General features: G+C 49.2%; 1 protein-coding gene across 1 annotated transcript; it reads right to left on the reverse strand.

Annotated features, from left to right (window-relative positions):
* Window positions 1–13,335: 13,335 nt before the first annotated feature.
* FOS (Fos proto-oncogene, AP-1 transcription factor subunit) lies at window positions 13,336–16,789 on the reverse strand. The gene is made up of 4 exons (XM_008138816.3): window positions 16,478–16,789; window positions 15,430–15,681; window positions 14,906–15,013; window positions 13,336–14,780 (listed from the first exon to the last, which is right to left on the reverse strand). The coding sequence occupies exons 1-4, from the start codon at window positions 16,616–16,618 to the stop codon at window positions 14,139–14,141; spliced, it is 1,143 nt and encodes a 380-aa protein (XP_008137038.2). The 5' UTR covers window positions 16,619–16,789; the 3' UTR covers window positions 13,336–14,138.
* Between the last annotated feature and the right edge of the window lie 623 nt (window positions 16,790–17,412).

A 17,412-nucleotide genomic window follows, 5' to 3' on the forward strand; every position in this document is an offset into this window, starting at 1 on the left:
TTCCCCTCACCCATTGGCTAATCACTGGCAATCAAGTGCCCTCCATCAGGGCTGGGAATGGCAGCTCTGAGAAGCTGTGCAGGCAGGTTCTGCTATGAAGGAGGCCACACAAGGCCTGGGAGTCCAACTCCCAGGGAAGGATGTCTCAGGGCCATTTATGCACACACACACACACACACACACACACACACACGCACGCACTCAACAACAGGTTTCCAAGGCCCACCCTGCCCACACCCTCTCCTACTAACGTCCCCCATCCTGGGAAAGAGAGCAGGAAGGGCCTATAGCTGCTGGCACCAGCCCCGCTGGGTCCACACCCTCAGTGCAGCCCTTGAGCAGAAAATGTTCCTAGAACTAATGTGCAAGTCAAACCATTTCTGGTTTCTTCAGATGCCATGATATCTCGTCAGAGCCCAGACCCAGGGCCTGCCCTCCTACTCTGAAGCTTTTGTGACTAGAATTGGTCTCATTGCTATTCAGTATGTTCAATCTTTCTTGAAACCTGAAAGATTTTGAAGATCCTATTCTCCTTTATATGTGGCTCTTCTCATTGATAATAACTATAGCTTCTGTTTATTTTCTAAATATATTTTTACTGATTTCAGAGAGAAAGGGAGAGGGAGAGAGAGACAGAAACATCAATGATGAGAATCATTGATCGGCTGCCTCCTGCATGCCCCACACTGGGGATCGAGCCTGCAACCTGAGCGTGTGAATCAAACCGTGACCTCCTGTTTCGTATGTCGATGCTCAACCACCAAGCCAGGCCGGTCTGGCTATAGCTGCTGTTTATTAAGCTCCTTCTATACCAGGCATTTACAAGCAATGTAATGCACACAACAGTATTTTTAGGGAGACACAATTATCCGCATTTCTCAGATAAGAAAACTGAGGTTCCAAGAAGCAGAGTGATCTGCCCAAGGTCACACAACTGCTAACAGAGACAAGAGCCAACCCAGACCTGACTGACCCCAAAGCTCATGCACTGCCCTAGAAGGTCGGTGCAGAAGAGAACTGAGAGATCATATAACGTGCCCCTATTCCATTTACATGACAGCTAAGCTGAAAAATTCATTTACAAACTGTTATATGGCACTTACTATGTGCCAGGCACTATTCTGGCACTTTGCAAATATCAACCCAATTTTCCCTCATCATACCACTATGAGATGGGTACTTGTGTTTACAGATGAGAAGACTGAGGCACAGGAGAGGAAACTTGCCCAAGTCCACACAGCAAGTGGTGGCATCTGGATATACAACTGGCTCCAGAGCCTGGACTGCCTCTCTGATCCCCGGAGCAGAGGCTCCCTTTCCTAACTTTTCATCCTGTGACTTTCCCATGGCGCCACTTTCCTCCACATTCCTCTGCGAGTCCACTTCCAACTTCCTCATCCCTCCCTGGGGGGCGGTGGTGGTGTTCCCTTGTGAAACTGCTTTGTGAAACTACTGATTGTGCAAGGCTATCCCTGATTAGATCACTATCTAGATTCCCCTCAAAGAACTTAGAGTTCTGGAAGGTTTACTGGAGCCAGGGCCTAGCGCTGCTTTTGTAGAAATTAGCCCATTAATTAAACAATTAACCAGCTTATTGAGAGCAGTTTTTGTCCCCAGCCCTGTGCTCGGCACTGTGAACAAAAAAAGATACACAAGACATGGCCCCAGGCTTCAAGGAAATAACAGTAGAAACAGCATATAAGAGTGAGTTGTGTGCTGGGTCTGTGTACAACTGTATTTCAAAAGATACATAGGAGAGGAGAGTCAGGAAAATTGTGAAGGAGGTGGAATTTGAAATAGAATTTGAAGGGGGGGCGGGGCGGGGGGGGGGGGGGGCAGGGTTTGGCTAGCAGGAAGGAAAAAAGCAGTCCAGACAAGGAGGGGGAAAACCAGAAGTGTTTTCTGCATTGAAATCGACCAGATCATAAGAAATGAGAGGGGGCGGGGGGAGGAAGAGAGAGAAAGGAATTATTTTCTGCCAAGTTTTGCTGTTTCCAAAAGAGTAAACAAAGAAAAATCTTTTCCCCCAACCTGCACCGCCAAGATGCGGCTTCTGAAATTCGAGGCGCTCTGCCTCACATGTCCACCAGGGGGCAGAGCTGCTGCTTCTGCTGTTTTAGCTTCAAGTGAGAATCAGAGGAAAGTGGAGGATCCCAAACCCCTCCTCAAAACAGCCAGCTGGGATGGCCCGAGGCAACAGCAGGCACCAGTCTTCTCAGCCTGAGCTGTCTTCATATTCAGCCTAAAAGTTAGGCAAGAAATAGAATACAGACTGTAAGAGGAAGTTGAGTGAGACCGAAAGGGAAGAGAGAGACAATAGAGGCATTGCCCCAAAGGCTCTAACCATTATGTACCATAAAAAAAAAAAAAACCTTCCAAAGATCAGAAAAGGGATTTCCATGGGTTCGGACTACGCATGCCGTCTGCTGATGTCTTGGCTGAGAAAAACGTAATGCCAGACTTGGGTAACTGCGAAAAATGACCAGCTGCTGTCTAAGACTGATGTCAGGACAGCTGAGAGTCTCTGGATAAAGGTGGCCCATTCCAGCCACGGTAAGGAGGAATGCTTGTAGCTTTGGGAGCATACACCTCCTGGCCGTCTCCCCAAGTCCTGGTGTTACGCTGTGGGCTGTGTAGGGCAGCAAAAGTGCCTAAAGGAGCCCTGAAGTCAGTACTTATTTTTACTACACACCCCACCAGCTCAGCCAGGCAGGAGGGTCCTGAGGCCACAGCAACACAGAGGTAAGAAGCACCTAGGTGAGGTGGGACACTAGTTTGAAGTCAGAAATCCTGGCTTTTCTTGCACTCTCCCTCCAGAAAGCACGCTCCTGTCTTTGCCTTCCCCCTCTCCGTCTCCTCCCCAACTCCCCCCCCCCCCCCCCCCGCCCCCCAGGCAAGTACCTCCTAAATTCTAAGGGCCCCATGAGATTTGCAACCAGGGGAGCAGTGGACAGTGGGAGCTGTCCCGGGCTAAGCCCTGAATCTGTCTCCCAGCTCCCTGTTCTCTGACTCTCCAGTGAGCTGACAGCAGTCCCACGGATAACATTTCTTTCCTATAACATTTCTAGCGCCAAAGCAGCCCCATCCCGGCTCTCCCCTGTTGCTTCTTCTGTCCTAAGCCCTACCTTGTGTCACTGTCCCCAGTTTCAATGACTAAATAAATAAACACTCCTGGCTTTTATCTGTCTTTTCAACTGTGCGTGTTTGCATGGGTGAACCAACTTCTCTGATCCTTAGTCTCCCCATTGGTGAAGCAGAAAGGCTGAACTAGAGAATAACCTCTGATGGGGGGTGTCAGCTCTGAACTTCTGAAAAACACACATTCCTTTGGCCATCAGAACTGAGGGTGTGAGGGGAGGGGGGCACACGACTGAGCAGCTTGAAGAGTTCATTCCAACACCCCACCCCCCCAAGCGGGCTCCCCAGCGGGAGGGGTTGGGGTGGGGAGCTCCCGCAGCGGCCACTGCGACACTTCCCGCCCTACCCCCGCCCTCTCGGGCCCCGCGGCGGCACACACCCACGGCTCCCCCAGACACTTCTGGAATCTGGCTGGATTCCTCCCAGGAATGCGTATTGCCCTTTACCCCTGCAAATCGCTTTACATCAGCAACCTTGCTGCGCGATGATCAATCATCGCACTATTCCTCCTTCCGCCTGTGAAAGGAATTGCGGGGGTCCAGATTTGGGAAGGTGAAATCCGAAGGTGATTTGCCTGTGGTTAATTCAATAATCGGTTAACTAAAATTAATTAAGCGCCTGATAGGGGCAAGACGCAGAGAGACACACAAATCCGGTTACTATGGGGTCAGAATTGTAGGGGTCCTCAAAGAGCTTCACTGACATTCCAATTATGTCGTGGGGGGTGGGGTGGTTAGAAGGTGACAGACGATCTCCCCTGACAGGTCTGACCCTCCTGCTGTAACCAGTAAGGCCCCACCCCACCCCACCCCACCCCCACGGTCCATTTTACCACGCCGGGGAAGGGAAACGACCTTTCCAAGGTCACTTATCCCTCAGGGGGCAACAGGGATCCCCAAAACCTCGGTCTTCGAAGCTTTCCACTGCGCCCTGGGCGAGACTCTGACGTTCAAGCCCACAAACTGTCCAACAGAGTTAGGCGAGGGGTGGCTGTTTCCATGCTTTCCGGGCACCGAGTGGGAAAATCGTGATCCCGGCCCCCCCACCCGGATCATTCGAGACCGTCCCAACTCTTGACTGCGGCCTCCCAGATCAAGGGCTGTTCGAGGCCCCCGCGCATCCACCCGCCACCCGCGTCCTCTCCCGGGTCCCCTCGGCGACCCCGGGGTCCCCGGGAGGGCGAAGGGCACGTGGCCCAGCGCCAAGGTCAGCTCCGCGGGGGCGTGGCCGGGGCGGGGCGGGGCGGGCGTCGGGTTCCCAGCCTCCCCGCGTGGGGCGGCGCGGTGGCGGCGCCAAATAAGGGCAGAGCGGAAGCGGCGGGCAGACGTCACGGCGCCGGGCGGGGGCCGCGCGGCGGGGCCGGTGACGGGAGGCGCTGACGGCGCCTACGTGTCACCATGGAAACCAAACAGTAAATAGAGGCTTAGGGAGCTCCTGACGCGACCTGACCGGGCGACCTGGCCTGGAGCAAAGGGCCAGCAGCGGGGGAGGGCCGGGAGGAGCCGGGGCCCGGCAGACGAGGGTGCTGAGAGGGCGGGGAAGGGGACGCCGGGGAAGCACCCCTTCTGGGAGGTCCCGGGAGGTCAGCTCGCCCTCACCCCAGGATCCGGCAGGGACAGGTCAGGAACAGAAAGGAGCGCTCCTGGATGGAAAGCCTGCCTGGCTTTTGTGTTGTGTTTTTGTTTGTTTTGTTTTGTTTTGTTTTGTTTTGTGTTTGAAGAGCTTCCGTTGGCCTCCAAGGTTGTTGCGGACATTGGTTTTGCCTTGTTTTTTTTCTTACTAGTGGCTGAGAAGTCAGGCTTATGGAGCCACAGTACCCGGACTTCAGCTCTAGCTCCGCCACTCTAGTGGGATGATCTTGAGCAGATGACAGTCCTGTGCCCCCAAACTTGTTTATCTAGACAATAAGGACAATAGCAGGACTTACCTGCTAGCGTTACATTAATGCATTAATACAGATGTGTAACTGTCTAGCACATTTTTCAGTCTCACAACGAACAATTTTAAAAGAACTTCCCATTCTAAAGTTAGTATTGCAATTTCGTAAAATATTTCATGTATTAACTGAAATGGGCTCCTACCAAATAAAAACATTGCTTGTCTCAGTGTGCACTGCTTCATGATTTTAAATTTGAAACACAAAAAAACTCCAAATGGTATACAGACTAACAGAACTTAAGTACCTCAACTTCCGTTTCTTTGTCTTCCAGGTCACTGTGCTGTCTTCACTTCAGATCTGCTGTTTAAACACAGTGTTGTGTGCTACCAGAGTCAGACACCGCGCTCAGAGTGATCACAGCGATTCTGCACCATTACAGACTTTTAAAGTGAAGGCATGTAGCGAAGTCCGTGTGCTGGGAACCAGCTGTTCGTGTAACTGGGAGTTTACTTCCATGTAGAATACATTGCTATAAGTGGTAAGTAATTTTTAAATGAAGCTTGTATATACATCATGAAAGTTCAACAGTAATCCCAGCAACTGTTTAGAACGTAAAACAAGATTTTTTTCAGAAGGGTTTTGTCACTGACAACATCTAGAATTGCCAGTTTATGGTGTTTTACTACTACGTTTAAATTCTCTGTAGGTGTGGTGACCCCTTGCGGATGACCAACCCTAGGGTGGTGACCCCCAATAATTCCTGCCTCCTGGTGTCCATGCCTTTGTGTGGCTCAGTGGTTGAATCATCAGCCTGAGCACCTAAGAGTCTCGGGTTCGATTTCCAGTCAGGAGCACGTACCTGGGTTGCAGATTCCATCCCTGGTCCTGGTTGGGGCACGAGGGGGAGTCATTCAGTATCTCTCAATCTTCCTCTCTCCTCCCCTCTGCATTCCTCCCAGGAATTTCTCCCACTCTCTCTAAAAACCAATAGAAAAAAATATCCTTGGGTGAGAATTAACACCAAAAAAAATTTTTTTTAAAGAAATTAAAAAGAGTCAGGCCCTTGTTATACAAGGAAATAAAGTCTGTCAACAACCAGAATGAGCTCAGAAGCAGACTGTCCCGTTCAAGCATCTAGCTGAGAACGCAGTTTGGCTAGCACCTTGATTGCAGCCTTGTGAGACCTTGAACAGAGGATCGACCCACAGAGACTGTGAGACAATGAAGCTGCTCAGTGTGTGGTAATTTGTTACACAGAAATACAGCACGAATCCATCCTCTTTGCCTGCACCTGGGACAGACGGCTCCCGCCTCCTGGCACTTGGCATACCACTGCGGCACCCCAGACACTGCTCAGGCCTTCCACCCTAAGTGATGTGCTGTGGGCCCTTCAGTGTCTTTCCTTGTAAGTCATCGGATATTGTCAGAGTTTTAAAGCTGGAAAGGGAGTTTGAGATTTTGAAACACACTCCTGATTTTTAAAAAATATATTTTTTTATTGATTTCAAAGAGGAAGGGAGGGGGAGAGAGAGACATAGAAACATCAATGATGAGAAGAATCATTGATTGGCTGTCCCCTGTACACCCCACACTGGGGATCGAGCCTGGAACCTGGGCATGTGCCCTGACCAGGAATCAAACCGTGACTTCCTGGTTCATAGATCCATGCTCAATCACTGAGCCACACCAGCTGGGCCCCACTCCTGACTTGGTAGACTGAGGAAACAGTCTCAGAGGGCTTAGAGTCTTACCCTACTTCACGTAAGAACATATTTAGGGGAAGATTTAAACATTCTAGCAGAGCAGTTAAGCACTTTGGACTTGTGAGTCTCAAAGAGCTGATTTCAAACCTCAAATCTTCTATTTATCAATTGTGTGATGTTGGTTAATTTATTTAACCTTTCCTAGATCATTTTCCTATCTACAAAATGAGGATCCTAATAATATCTGCCTCACAGGATTGTTGTGAGGACTAAATGAGAGCATCCATTCAACAAAAAGTATTGCACACCCATTATGTGCCAGTTGCCAGAAGTGCAATGGTTAGCAGAGACTATGGTCCCTGATTTAGCATTGCCTGTGAAGTGCATAGCTCAGTCTGGCACAGAGCAAGCACACATGTAAAATGTTAGCCATTATCAATATCATATTCTAGGGCTCCAGGTTCTATCCCAATCACATGCCTCCAGACAAACTCTATAAATTCACATCATAGAACCTCTATTGTATAATTCCAACTGCCTACATCCCTTACCCCGCACCCTGAGAAATTCCATAGGTATCGCTAACTCAACATGTCCAACCCAGAACTTACCGTCTTATCTCCCAAACCTGCTCTTCTTCCTATAGTCACAAAGTCATTGGTGAAGCCACAAGCCTCCTTGTGTGTCAAGCATGGTAAACCTGGGAGTGAGCTTGAATTCCTCCCTCACCCTCACCTCCCACATCTACTCAATCACCAAGTCCAGACAGTGCTACCCCCTAATTACCACTTGTTCCCTCTACATTCCCACCACCACTGCCTCGGTTCAGCCTACACACAACTGAACTAAGTAAATACCAGGGTTTTCATGATCTGGCCACAGCTAGCTCTTCTTGACCTATCTCCAGCCCCCTCCACTTTGATGCTGCAATATTGATGCAAATGAAATCAGATGTGCTTATGGGGTGCTCTTTAATTTACATCTCCCACCTTCTCCTCCCCCACCCCCACAGTTTATAGTCCAGCAGAACCAAATGCGTTGTTTTATGAGTCTGTGTCTTTAGAGTGCTTTCCCTCTGCTTTCTGGAATCCCTCCGCCTCTCACTTGCTCATTCTAGCAAACTCCATTCACCTTTGAAGCCCAGCTCAGAGGTCCCTTCTCAGAGGCTCCCTAAAGTAGAGTTCATCCACTCCCTCCTTCTGCAAAACCTGCACCTCGTGTTAATTTTCATTGTTACAGGGTATTATAATGGATCTGTTTATGTGACTTTCTCCCTCATAGACCATGCACTCTGTGAGGACAGGGCTGTGCCTTCCTCGCATCTGAATTCGGCACCTGATATATAGTAGACACCCAGAAACTTTCACTGAATGAAATGAAGCCCATGCTTGTTCCAGAGGGTATATATTTTCTCCCCTGAAACCCACCCCCCCCTAAATTATAAAGATAATACATAATAGCTAACACTTTTTTAATGCCTTTGTGTGCCCAGGCACTGTAATTTAGCACTCTGTACTACTAGCTTCTTTAATGCTCACAACAGCCCCAAGAGGTAGGTAGAATTATGATCCCTTTACAGATGGGGAAAGTAAGGTTGCCCATCAAGGAGCCAAGATCCCAAGCTGAGTCTATGCTGTATTGAATCCAATTCCTCAAATCCAGGTTAATTACTCATCTTGTTTTGATAAGTTTAGCTGTGATGACAGTTTCATGACTGACTAAAAAGACTGAAGAGGAATCATTGCTTCTGTAGATCTGACCACAAATTGCTCGCTCCCCAATGTAAATACGGCAGCAACTGAGGCCTGCACCATCTACCTGTATGATCAAGGTGGGGTCTTTTGCTCCATCCTTAAACAGGCTCCCTTCCTAAGGGCCTGCTTCCAATATAGCCAGTAATCAAGCCCCTCTGCATTCTTATCCGAATCAACTGATTGAACCACACCCAAGCACCATGTCGGTGTGAGCTGAAAGTTTAAAAAAAAAAAAGGCATATTAATTCAGAAGAGCTGATGGCCACTGGGCCAGGCAGCCTCCTTGGAACAATGGTCAGAGCCCTTTCTGCCCTTTTGTACTCTCGGGCAGCTGAACAATGCTCCCTGGGCAAAGGAGAGGCAGCTTAGTTTAGTCCATGAGTGGGTGTGGGGAACCATTGAAATGACTTGCATTGCAACTAAGCTTCTGGGGATTTCTCCTTTGTGCAAAGGAAGTGGGAATCTATCCAGCCAGCACCCCTGAGGGACTTTGAACTCACTCATCAGGAGTCAATGCACCTTATTCCCACCTGCTTTTCTTCACGTCTGGGCATATTCTTGGTAAATGATGATTATGGTAGTAATGACATTGATATTGATACTGATAGTGATAGCAGCTAACCCTTATCGTTCTGTTGTCTGGCATACTACATTGTAAGTTTTCTAATTTCACACACCAGTTGCTAAAAGTCAGTGAACTCAAATTAGTGTGGTCTGAAAATTTTATATCAATAAGAGTGAAAAACATAGGTTTGTTTGTTTCTTGAAGATGAACATACCTATATTTAAATACACATCCATTCTTCATTTAAAATTTGTTGTGAAAGGAAAAGAAAACATAGATTAAGTGTTACAGATATGATATGGGCTGTGAAAAAACAAAGCAGGATAGTGGGATAGAGAGTCATGGAGACTCTCTATGTGTGTACTCAAGTTACTCTGGATAGAATGACCTGGGAAGTTACTCTAGATAGAGTGACTTGGGTAGCCCTCTTGGAAGGGATGTCCTTTGAGCTGAGTCCTGAATGACAGGAAGGAGCTAACCCCAGGAAAAGAGGCCCAGGCAGAGGGACAGCAAGTGCAAAGGCCCTGCAACAGGAGCAAGCATGTGTCAGGAATGGAAGGAAGGCCGTGAGCAGAGTGCTTGTCGGGGGAAGGACAGGAGATGGAGTTAGAGAGGAGTCAGGCTTCTTGCCCAGCTGGTGTGGCTCAGTAGTTGAGCATCGACCTGTGAACCAGGAGGTCATAGTTCGATTCCTAGTCAGGGCACATGCCCGTGGTTGCGGGCTTGACACCTGATCCCTAGTGTGGGGTGTGCAGGAGGCAGCCGACAATGATTTTCTCTCATCATTGATGTTTCTATATCTCTCTTCCTCTCCCATTCTCTCTGAAATCAATAAAAATATCTTTTTAAAAAAAGAATTGGCTCCTTAATGTTTATGGCAAAACTGCACAGCTTAAAGTGCTCTGATATTTAGCATTCAAGTGATGTTTATATCTCCTTTGGGTTTTTTGTTTTGTTTTGTTTTTGAGGAATTTGATTTTTCTGTGTTTGGGGGAAGTCTCAAACAGAAGTCTCAAAAATTGATTTTTTTGTTTTGTTTTGTTTTAGATTTATTTTTGTTTGAAATACATTGAAACTTCAGATGGTTTCCTTAGAGTAATCATCTGAAAACTTTTCCTTTGCCTCTGTCTCTTCTTTATCTACTAATTAAAGGTAGCCTAGTTGATTTACTTTCACTCACACATGGAAAGTTGCTGTTGATACAAAATTACTGTTATTAAAACAAATTGTTAAATGCTGCCCTTTAATTTTGATAATTACATAAGATGCAGAGATATGCAAAGACGATGTAAACTCTGCCATCCACTATTATATAGAGATAAATGTTTTGTTTCTTCTCTCCTTTTTCCATCTAAAATTAATTTGGAGCTGGAAGCACAATGGCTGTGCATTCCCTTTGAGGTGAACTGGCAGAGGTAACCCAGGGGAGACAGTGAAGGAATTCCAGGAGTCAAGATAGAAGTGGGGTATGTGTCTGAAGCCAGACATAAAAGATGTGAAATCCCCATAGCTTAATATCATAATAGGGCCTGGAATAGGAGAATTTAGAGACGATCTGAGGAATATATTTGTTGGTGGAAATAGTGCAGAATTTATTCATTCCTCCACCTGGCAAATAGTCATTAGTCTTGTATTTTGTGCCAGGCACTGGACCAAGGCTGGGGATGCATTGGTGAGCTAAACTAGACCTTCTCCCCACAGGAAATGACCCCTTCCAATCCTTATTCCCGTCCCTGCTAATGGACTTATTTATTTTGTGTCAGCGTTGAATGATGGTGCCCTGGGATCGTTGTATTTCTGAGACTGGTGTAAGGCCATATCTTGTGGGTAGGGAGCAGAGTCTTTCCCCAAAGGAAGTTGACATTCCCAGTGTCTTATCATCCATGGAAGTTGTTGAATCGTGACTCGGGAAAGGAAGATGTGGAAGGAGCCCTTTGGCTGGAAAGAGCGGGAATTCCTTTCTTCTCTTGATCCCATGGGGAGGGTTGGCAGGGAGCTTGGTGGAATGTCAACCCGACGGGGGACCCTACAATAGGCCTCTGAGAAGCCTGTGACAGAGACTGTGTGCAGGTGACCTCCCTGGGCTTTTAGTGCAGTCTTGTTGGTGCAGCAGCCTGCTCTCAGCTGGGCGATGGTAACGAGAGGAAGGGTCTGTGTCCAGGCCTAGGTCAAGGCTGTCAAATGGAAAGCAATGGTCTCTCTTTATAGTCAGCATGAGGCTTGCAGAGGCCCTTAGTCAGGTCCCCGGGAGCAGTTCAGTGTCCGGCGCTAGAGGTCCAGCCTCCTTTATCCCTCTGGGAAATCTTCCATGGGTTGTTATTATTGTACATGTAAGGGAGCCAGCTGGTTTCCTTACGGGGTAGATCACCTTGTTATTTCAGAACTGGGTGTTAGTTATAATATAGCAATTCTGTATTTAGATGAGGTCATATTTATTTATTTATTTTTTTTTAAATATATTTTATTGATTTTTTACAGAGAGGAAGAGAGAGGGATAGAGTGTTAGAAACATCGATGAGAGAGAAACATCGATCAGCTGCCTCTTGCACACCCCCCACCGGGGGGGGGGATGTGCCCGCAACCAAGGCACATGCCCTTGACCGGAATCGAACCTGGGACCCTTGAGTCCGCAGACCGACGCTCTATCCACTGAACCAAACCGGTTTCAGCTAGATGAGGTCATATTTAAAGGCTACAGAAAATCTACCCTCTGAGCAGCAAACAGGGAGTCTTTATTATTGCCAGACAGGAAAACATATTATGCAAGTGGTGTGTGATATATCAGTGCTCTTAAGAGCCTAAAGTAAGTTGCTTTTAAATGCCAATTATAATGTAAAAAGCAGGGAGATGACAGGTAAGAACATCAGCCTCAATGGAATTGTCATTTTAAATTAAAACTTTCAATTTGACGGAGTGTGACACCCGTAACCACCCAGTGATTTTCATTATCACCAAAGCATGAGAAGGCTGGCCCCGAAGCTGCTCTGTACCCAGCATGTGTGCAAACATGGTCTCTGGCTTCCGAGCCGGTGCCCACGGGACACCTGAGCACGGGAGGAAGGGCGCCACCTGCTTTCTTTGTGATGTGGACCTGTGCGTGTAAGTGCCCCATTACCAGAGGTGTCCCAGACAAAGGTCATGTTCTTCTTTCAGATGATAAACTTCTAGGGTAAAGCTTATTCAGAGTCATGCTGACTTCTCATTAAGCTGTTACATAATTTTTTATTTACCAAATGATCAACCATTATTTGTACAGTTTGAGATCGCTTTCAAATTCTCAGAGCCAACTTTTCTTCCCCCAGTGTAAACTAAATGGCAGGCATATGATGTTAAAGAAAATTTTTGAAGTACAATGTGTTTATTACCAAGGGGTAGGGCAACAGCCTCCTTTCTTTCTGAGAAGAAAAATAATCCAACTAAATAAATGTATGTTAGAGTTAAGGATGGAAAAGGTCGGGGGGTTGGGAGGAGGTTCTAACCAAATGAAAACTTTTTTTTTTTTTTTAACCAAGTATTAAGAGAGAGTTCAGCCCGACCTGTGTGTCTCAGTGGTTGAGCATAGACCCATGAACCAAGAGGTCACAGTTTTATTCCCAGTCAGGGATCATGCCCCAGTTGCAGGCTCAATATCCAGTAGGGGGGCATGCAGGAGGCAGGTGATTCTCATCATTGATGTTTCTATCCTTCTCTCCCTCTCCCTTCCTCTCTCTGAAATCAATAAAAACATTTTTAAAAAAAAATTTTTAAAGAGGTAGTTCAGCCTGGTCGATAGGATAATGAGTGAGGAAGATTCCAATCCCAATAATGAGACATTGAGAAAGTCATGCATTCTAACCATTCTTCAATTTGCTCACCTTAAAAGTGGAGGTAACCCTTCACATGATGTTGTTGGATTAAAAAGTCAAAGTAGTTTGTGCACAGCTGAATTTTATTTGTGAAAAGGGTTCCTTTAAGATCAAGACATTTAAATTTAATATTGGCGTAACTAGATTTAAATATTCATCCCTTTGACTTTCAAAATAGAAAAAGAAGCAGGAAGACATGTACTCACAAAAGCTATCTCAGAGCGGGTTCCCGCCCTCAGGATTACAGGGAGAGAATCGTAGTAGTGCACTGTGAAGACTCCCAGTATTCATAACGTATTCCAGCATCCGCTCTAGAGTTTCCTTCTCCTCTTTGATAAGAGACCAAACAAAGGGTGTGTCCCCCTCCAGAAGCTACCCTTCTTGACAAACTGGTCTCCGAGACCTTTCAGAATCTTACCAAACTTCCAAAGTGAAAAGAGCACGAGGTTGGTCGCATTCAACTTAAATGCTTTTATTGACAATGTCTTTGAACAATAAGCAAACAATGCTTAAATTTTTCATTCAAATTCACTTTCCACATGTCAAAAGACCTCAAGGTAGAAAAAAATAAAATAAAAATATAAATATCTGAGAATCCATCTTAATAAATAAATTAAAAACACAATAAAACGTTTTCATGGAAAACTGTTAATGTCAGAACAATCATTCCACCTCAACAATGCATGATCAGTAACATTACAATGAACATTGATGTTGAAGAAAAACTACAGTACATGGATATAAGCTATTTACTTCTATCTACTAGAAAATAAAGTCCGATCTTTTCTTAGTTTAATATTGGTCATTGCTAATCAGAACACACTATTGCCAGGAACACAGTAGTTATTGTTAAAATCAGCTGCACTAGATACAATTTGAAAATATCCAGCACCAGGTTAATTCCAATAACGAACCCAATAGATTAGTTAATGCTATGAGAAGACTAAAGAGAAAAAGAGACACAGACCCAGGCCTGGCTCATCATGCTACTAACTACCAGTTCTCAGATGTGTCACTGGGAACAATACACACTCCATGCGTTTTGCTACATCTCCGAAAGAGGTAAAGACTTGAGTCCACCCGTGGATGCTTTCAAGTCCTTTGAGGCCCACAGCCTGGTGTGTTTCACGCACAGAAAAGGTCCTCCCTAGGTCTACGGGAACCCTCGAGGGAAGATGTGTTTCTCCTCTCTGTAATGCACCAGCTCAGGACAGTGGCACTGGTGTGTGCCGGCTGCCTCCCCTCCTTGCCTGCTCACAGGGCCAGCAGCGTGGGTGAGCTGAGCGAATCAGAGGAGGGCTCGTTGCTGCTGCTGCCCTTACGGTGGGCAGCCGCACAGCTGGGGAAGGAGTCAGCCTCGGGGTAGGTGAAGACAAAGGAAGACGTGTAAGTGGTGCAGCTGGGAGTACAGGTGACCACCGGGGTGCACAGGGGCTCCAGCTCTGTGGCCATGGGCCCCATCCCCAGGGAGCCACCGTGCAGGGGCTCCCAGTCTGCTGCATAGAAGGAACCAGACAGGTCCATGTCTGGCACAGAGCGGGAGGTCTCAGAGCCGCTGGGCCTGGACGATGCCGGGAACAGGAAGTCATCAAAGGGCTCAGCCTTCAGCTCCATGCTGCGCACGTTTTTGATGGGCTCCACTGCAGGCTTGGGCTCAGGGTCACTGAGGAGGGGCAAGGCGAAGGCCTCCTCGGACTCAGGGGTGGCAGCCTCAGGCAGGCCTCCATTCAGATCCAGGGAAGCCACAGACATCTCTTCTGGGAAGCCCAGGTCATCGGGGATCTTGCAGGCAGGTCGGTGAGCTGCCAGGATGAACTCTAGTTTTTCCTTCTCCTTCAGCAGGTTGGCAATCTCGGTCTGCAAAGCAGACTTCTCGTCCTCTAGTTGGTCTGTCTCCTGTACACAGAGGGATAAAGCAACGCATGAGACACCGTCTTGCTCAAGGACACCGCCCCTCGATGCCCAATTCTCCAACTTTCCCCTTAAGTTTTGAAAAGGGGCAACCCATGCCATCTACCTACCGCTTGGAGTGTGTCAGTCAGCTCCCTCCTCCGATTCCGGCATTTGGCTGCAGCCATCTTATTCCTTTCCCTTCGGATTCGCCTTTTCTCTTCTTCTTCTGGGGACAACTGGAAGGAAAAAGGACCAACAGTCAGTAACCGCGTCTGCCAGGAGCTCCGTTCACCTGCCCCAGTGAAACTGGCTCCCGCAGCTTCCCCGCTTCCTGACACCTCGGCTGCGAAGCCACTTCTTTCTAACCTGCGCTTTCAGGGCTTGCATTTCAAATAAGATGCTCCGCAAGAGAATGGAGAAGAGCCCAGTGTCAAAGCATGAGCCGGGGACCTCTTAGGGAAGGAACTAGTAGGGACTACCAGAGCCTGACTCCAGATGGAGTGGGCTTGGGGCCAGAGTTCCCCGTTCAGGATGTGTAGTCAGTTCCTTCATCGACTTCACCCTACCCACTGTGCTCTCCGTCTACACCAGTGCGGATCCCGCCCCCCCACTCCCTACCCCTAAAACACGGAGAGGGTGCGGGAGGACTCACCTGTTCCACCTTGCCCCTCCTGCCAATGCTCTGAGCTCTGCTTCCTGTCACCGTCTTCATGACGCCGGCCCTGGAGTAAGCCCCCGCCGAGGGGGCGGGGACCCCGTAGGGGTGGTGGGCTCTGGTCTGGGATGGGGCCACCGAGGAGACTAGAGTGGGCTGCACCAGCCACTGCAGGTCCGGGCTGGTCGAGATGGCAGTCACAGTTGGGATGAAGTTGGCACTGGAGGACGCCAGATCCGTGCAAAAGTCCTAGAACAAAACAGAAAGGAGACGCTGACGTGAGCGAGCAGGTTCGGGACGCAGGTGAGGTGAGTGTCCCAGCGCCGCATGCAGCAGGGGCGGGGGGGGGGAGGAGACATGGCCCTGCCGGGGACTGCTCGTGTCTTTGTATATTCCCCTCATCCAGGATGAAAGGTCTTCCCCTTTCCTCCAAGAATTCCGGGGCGCAGCGCAGTGCCTTTCTCCTCCATCCCGCTGCTGCGTTCCCGTTATCCCTTCAGCATCGCTTGCTTGAAAGGGGGTTTGTTATAAATATCCCTGACGTCTGCGCTGACGCAGGCGCCGCTCCGGAGTCTCCTGAATGAACTCGCTTTTTATCAATGAAACTGCCTTACACACCCGCCTGCTGCGCCCTCCTTCCCCGCCGCTGCTTCAGGCTGGGAGCGGAGGGGGGCGGGGGGGTTGCCCCTTTTTGCCGCCGCCCTGGGGGAGTCAGGCTCTAGTTAGCCAGTCTTTGCTTGGGACAAGTTTGCCCCAGCTGGTATCAGAGACCAGTCAGAGCGCGCGGGCCGGGGGCGGATCAGAACCAGCCTGCCGCGGGAAAGGAGAACCAATTCTAACTTTGAAAAGCGCGTGTGCGCTCCCGACAAGTCCGGGGCTCCCCAAATAGGGCTGCTCCGGCCGGGGCAGCCTCCCTCCCCGGCCCAAAAGGAGTCCCCGACTCAAAAGGAGTCCCCTTCCTCATCTTACTGAGCTTCCCGTCCCGGCGTCTCCTCCCCGGCGACCCCGAATCCCCGTCCCCGCGGTGGCGCGGAGCCAGCCTTACCTGCGCATTGACAGGGGAGCCCATGCTGGAGAAGGAGTCGGCCGGTGAGTGGTAGTAAGAGAGGCTGTCCCCGGCCGGGGAGGCGCTGCTACAGCGGGACGAGGACGCCTCGTAGTCCGCATTGAAGCCTGAGAACATCATGGTCGCGGTGGGTCAAAGCCGGGGCGAAGGGCTAAGGGGACAGAGGCAGGTAGCAGCTTTGGGGCAGAGCTGGGTGGGAGCGCGGTCACTGCTCTCCTGCTGCGCCGCCGCCGCTGGCTCTGTCTCCACTCCTCGGCTGCTCGCTGCAGATGCGGTTGGAGTACGAGGAGCCGCAGCCACCGCTTTTATAACAGCATTTTATGAATGAGTCAATGACGTCACAGCGCAACCATTGCCGCCCTGGAGGGGTGGCGCAAGAGCCTAAACGTCTCTGCGGCCTCCCGGTTGCCCCTGCCGCTCTCGCGGCTCCCTTTGCGGTCCCCGGTCTTGCTGCGTTTCCTTATTTTATTATTGTTTAGCCATCTGGGTGTTAGGGGTCCCTCAGAACCCCCTAGGATGAGGGGCTGCAGGGAGGGCTCCCCCCACGACCGCAGGGACCGGCCGTGGAAACCTGCTGACGCAGATGTCCTAATATGGACATCCTGTGAAGAGGGAGGAGGGATTGACGGGAACTGCTCGCCGGCTGCAGCCAACAACTGGGGTGCAGCGCGGGGGGGAGGCGAGAGCTGCAGCCGGGGGAGGGGAGGCGGGAAAGGCACAATACGAGCGAAGAACATTCGTCCCGGTTCTATGGGAACCCTTGTTCCCGCCGCAGGGGGGTGGGGTGGGGACGCCTTTTTACCGGTATTACTACCATCCAGGAACAGTTCTGAGCAGAGGGGAAAGAGAAACAGGTATACAGCCTGAGGGAAGGTATACAAGCCTTCGCCCGCGAAGTCAGGCGCCTCTACCCC

Source organism: Eptesicus fuscus, chromosome 5 (assembly GCF_027574615.1).
Source record: "Eptesicus fuscus isolate TK198812 chromosome 5, DD_ASM_mEF_20220401, whole genome shotgun sequence".
Lineage (NCBI taxonomy): Eukaryota > Metazoa > Chordata > Mammalia > Chiroptera > Vespertilionidae > Eptesicus > Eptesicus fuscus.

Coding starts and splice junctions, on each gene's coding strand:
- FOS (XM_008138816.3), bottom strand. CDS start 16,618: ATGATGTTCTCAGGCTTCAATGCGGACTACGAGGCGTCCTCGTCCCGC. Junction 15,014..15,429: donor GGAGGGGCAAGGTGGAACAG/GTGAGTCCTCCC, acceptor TTTTCCTTCCAG/TTGTCCCCAGAAGAAGAAGA. Junction 14,781..14,905: donor TGACTGACACACTCCAAGCG/GTAGGTAGATGG, acceptor CTCTGTGTACAG/GAGACAGACCAACTAGAGGA.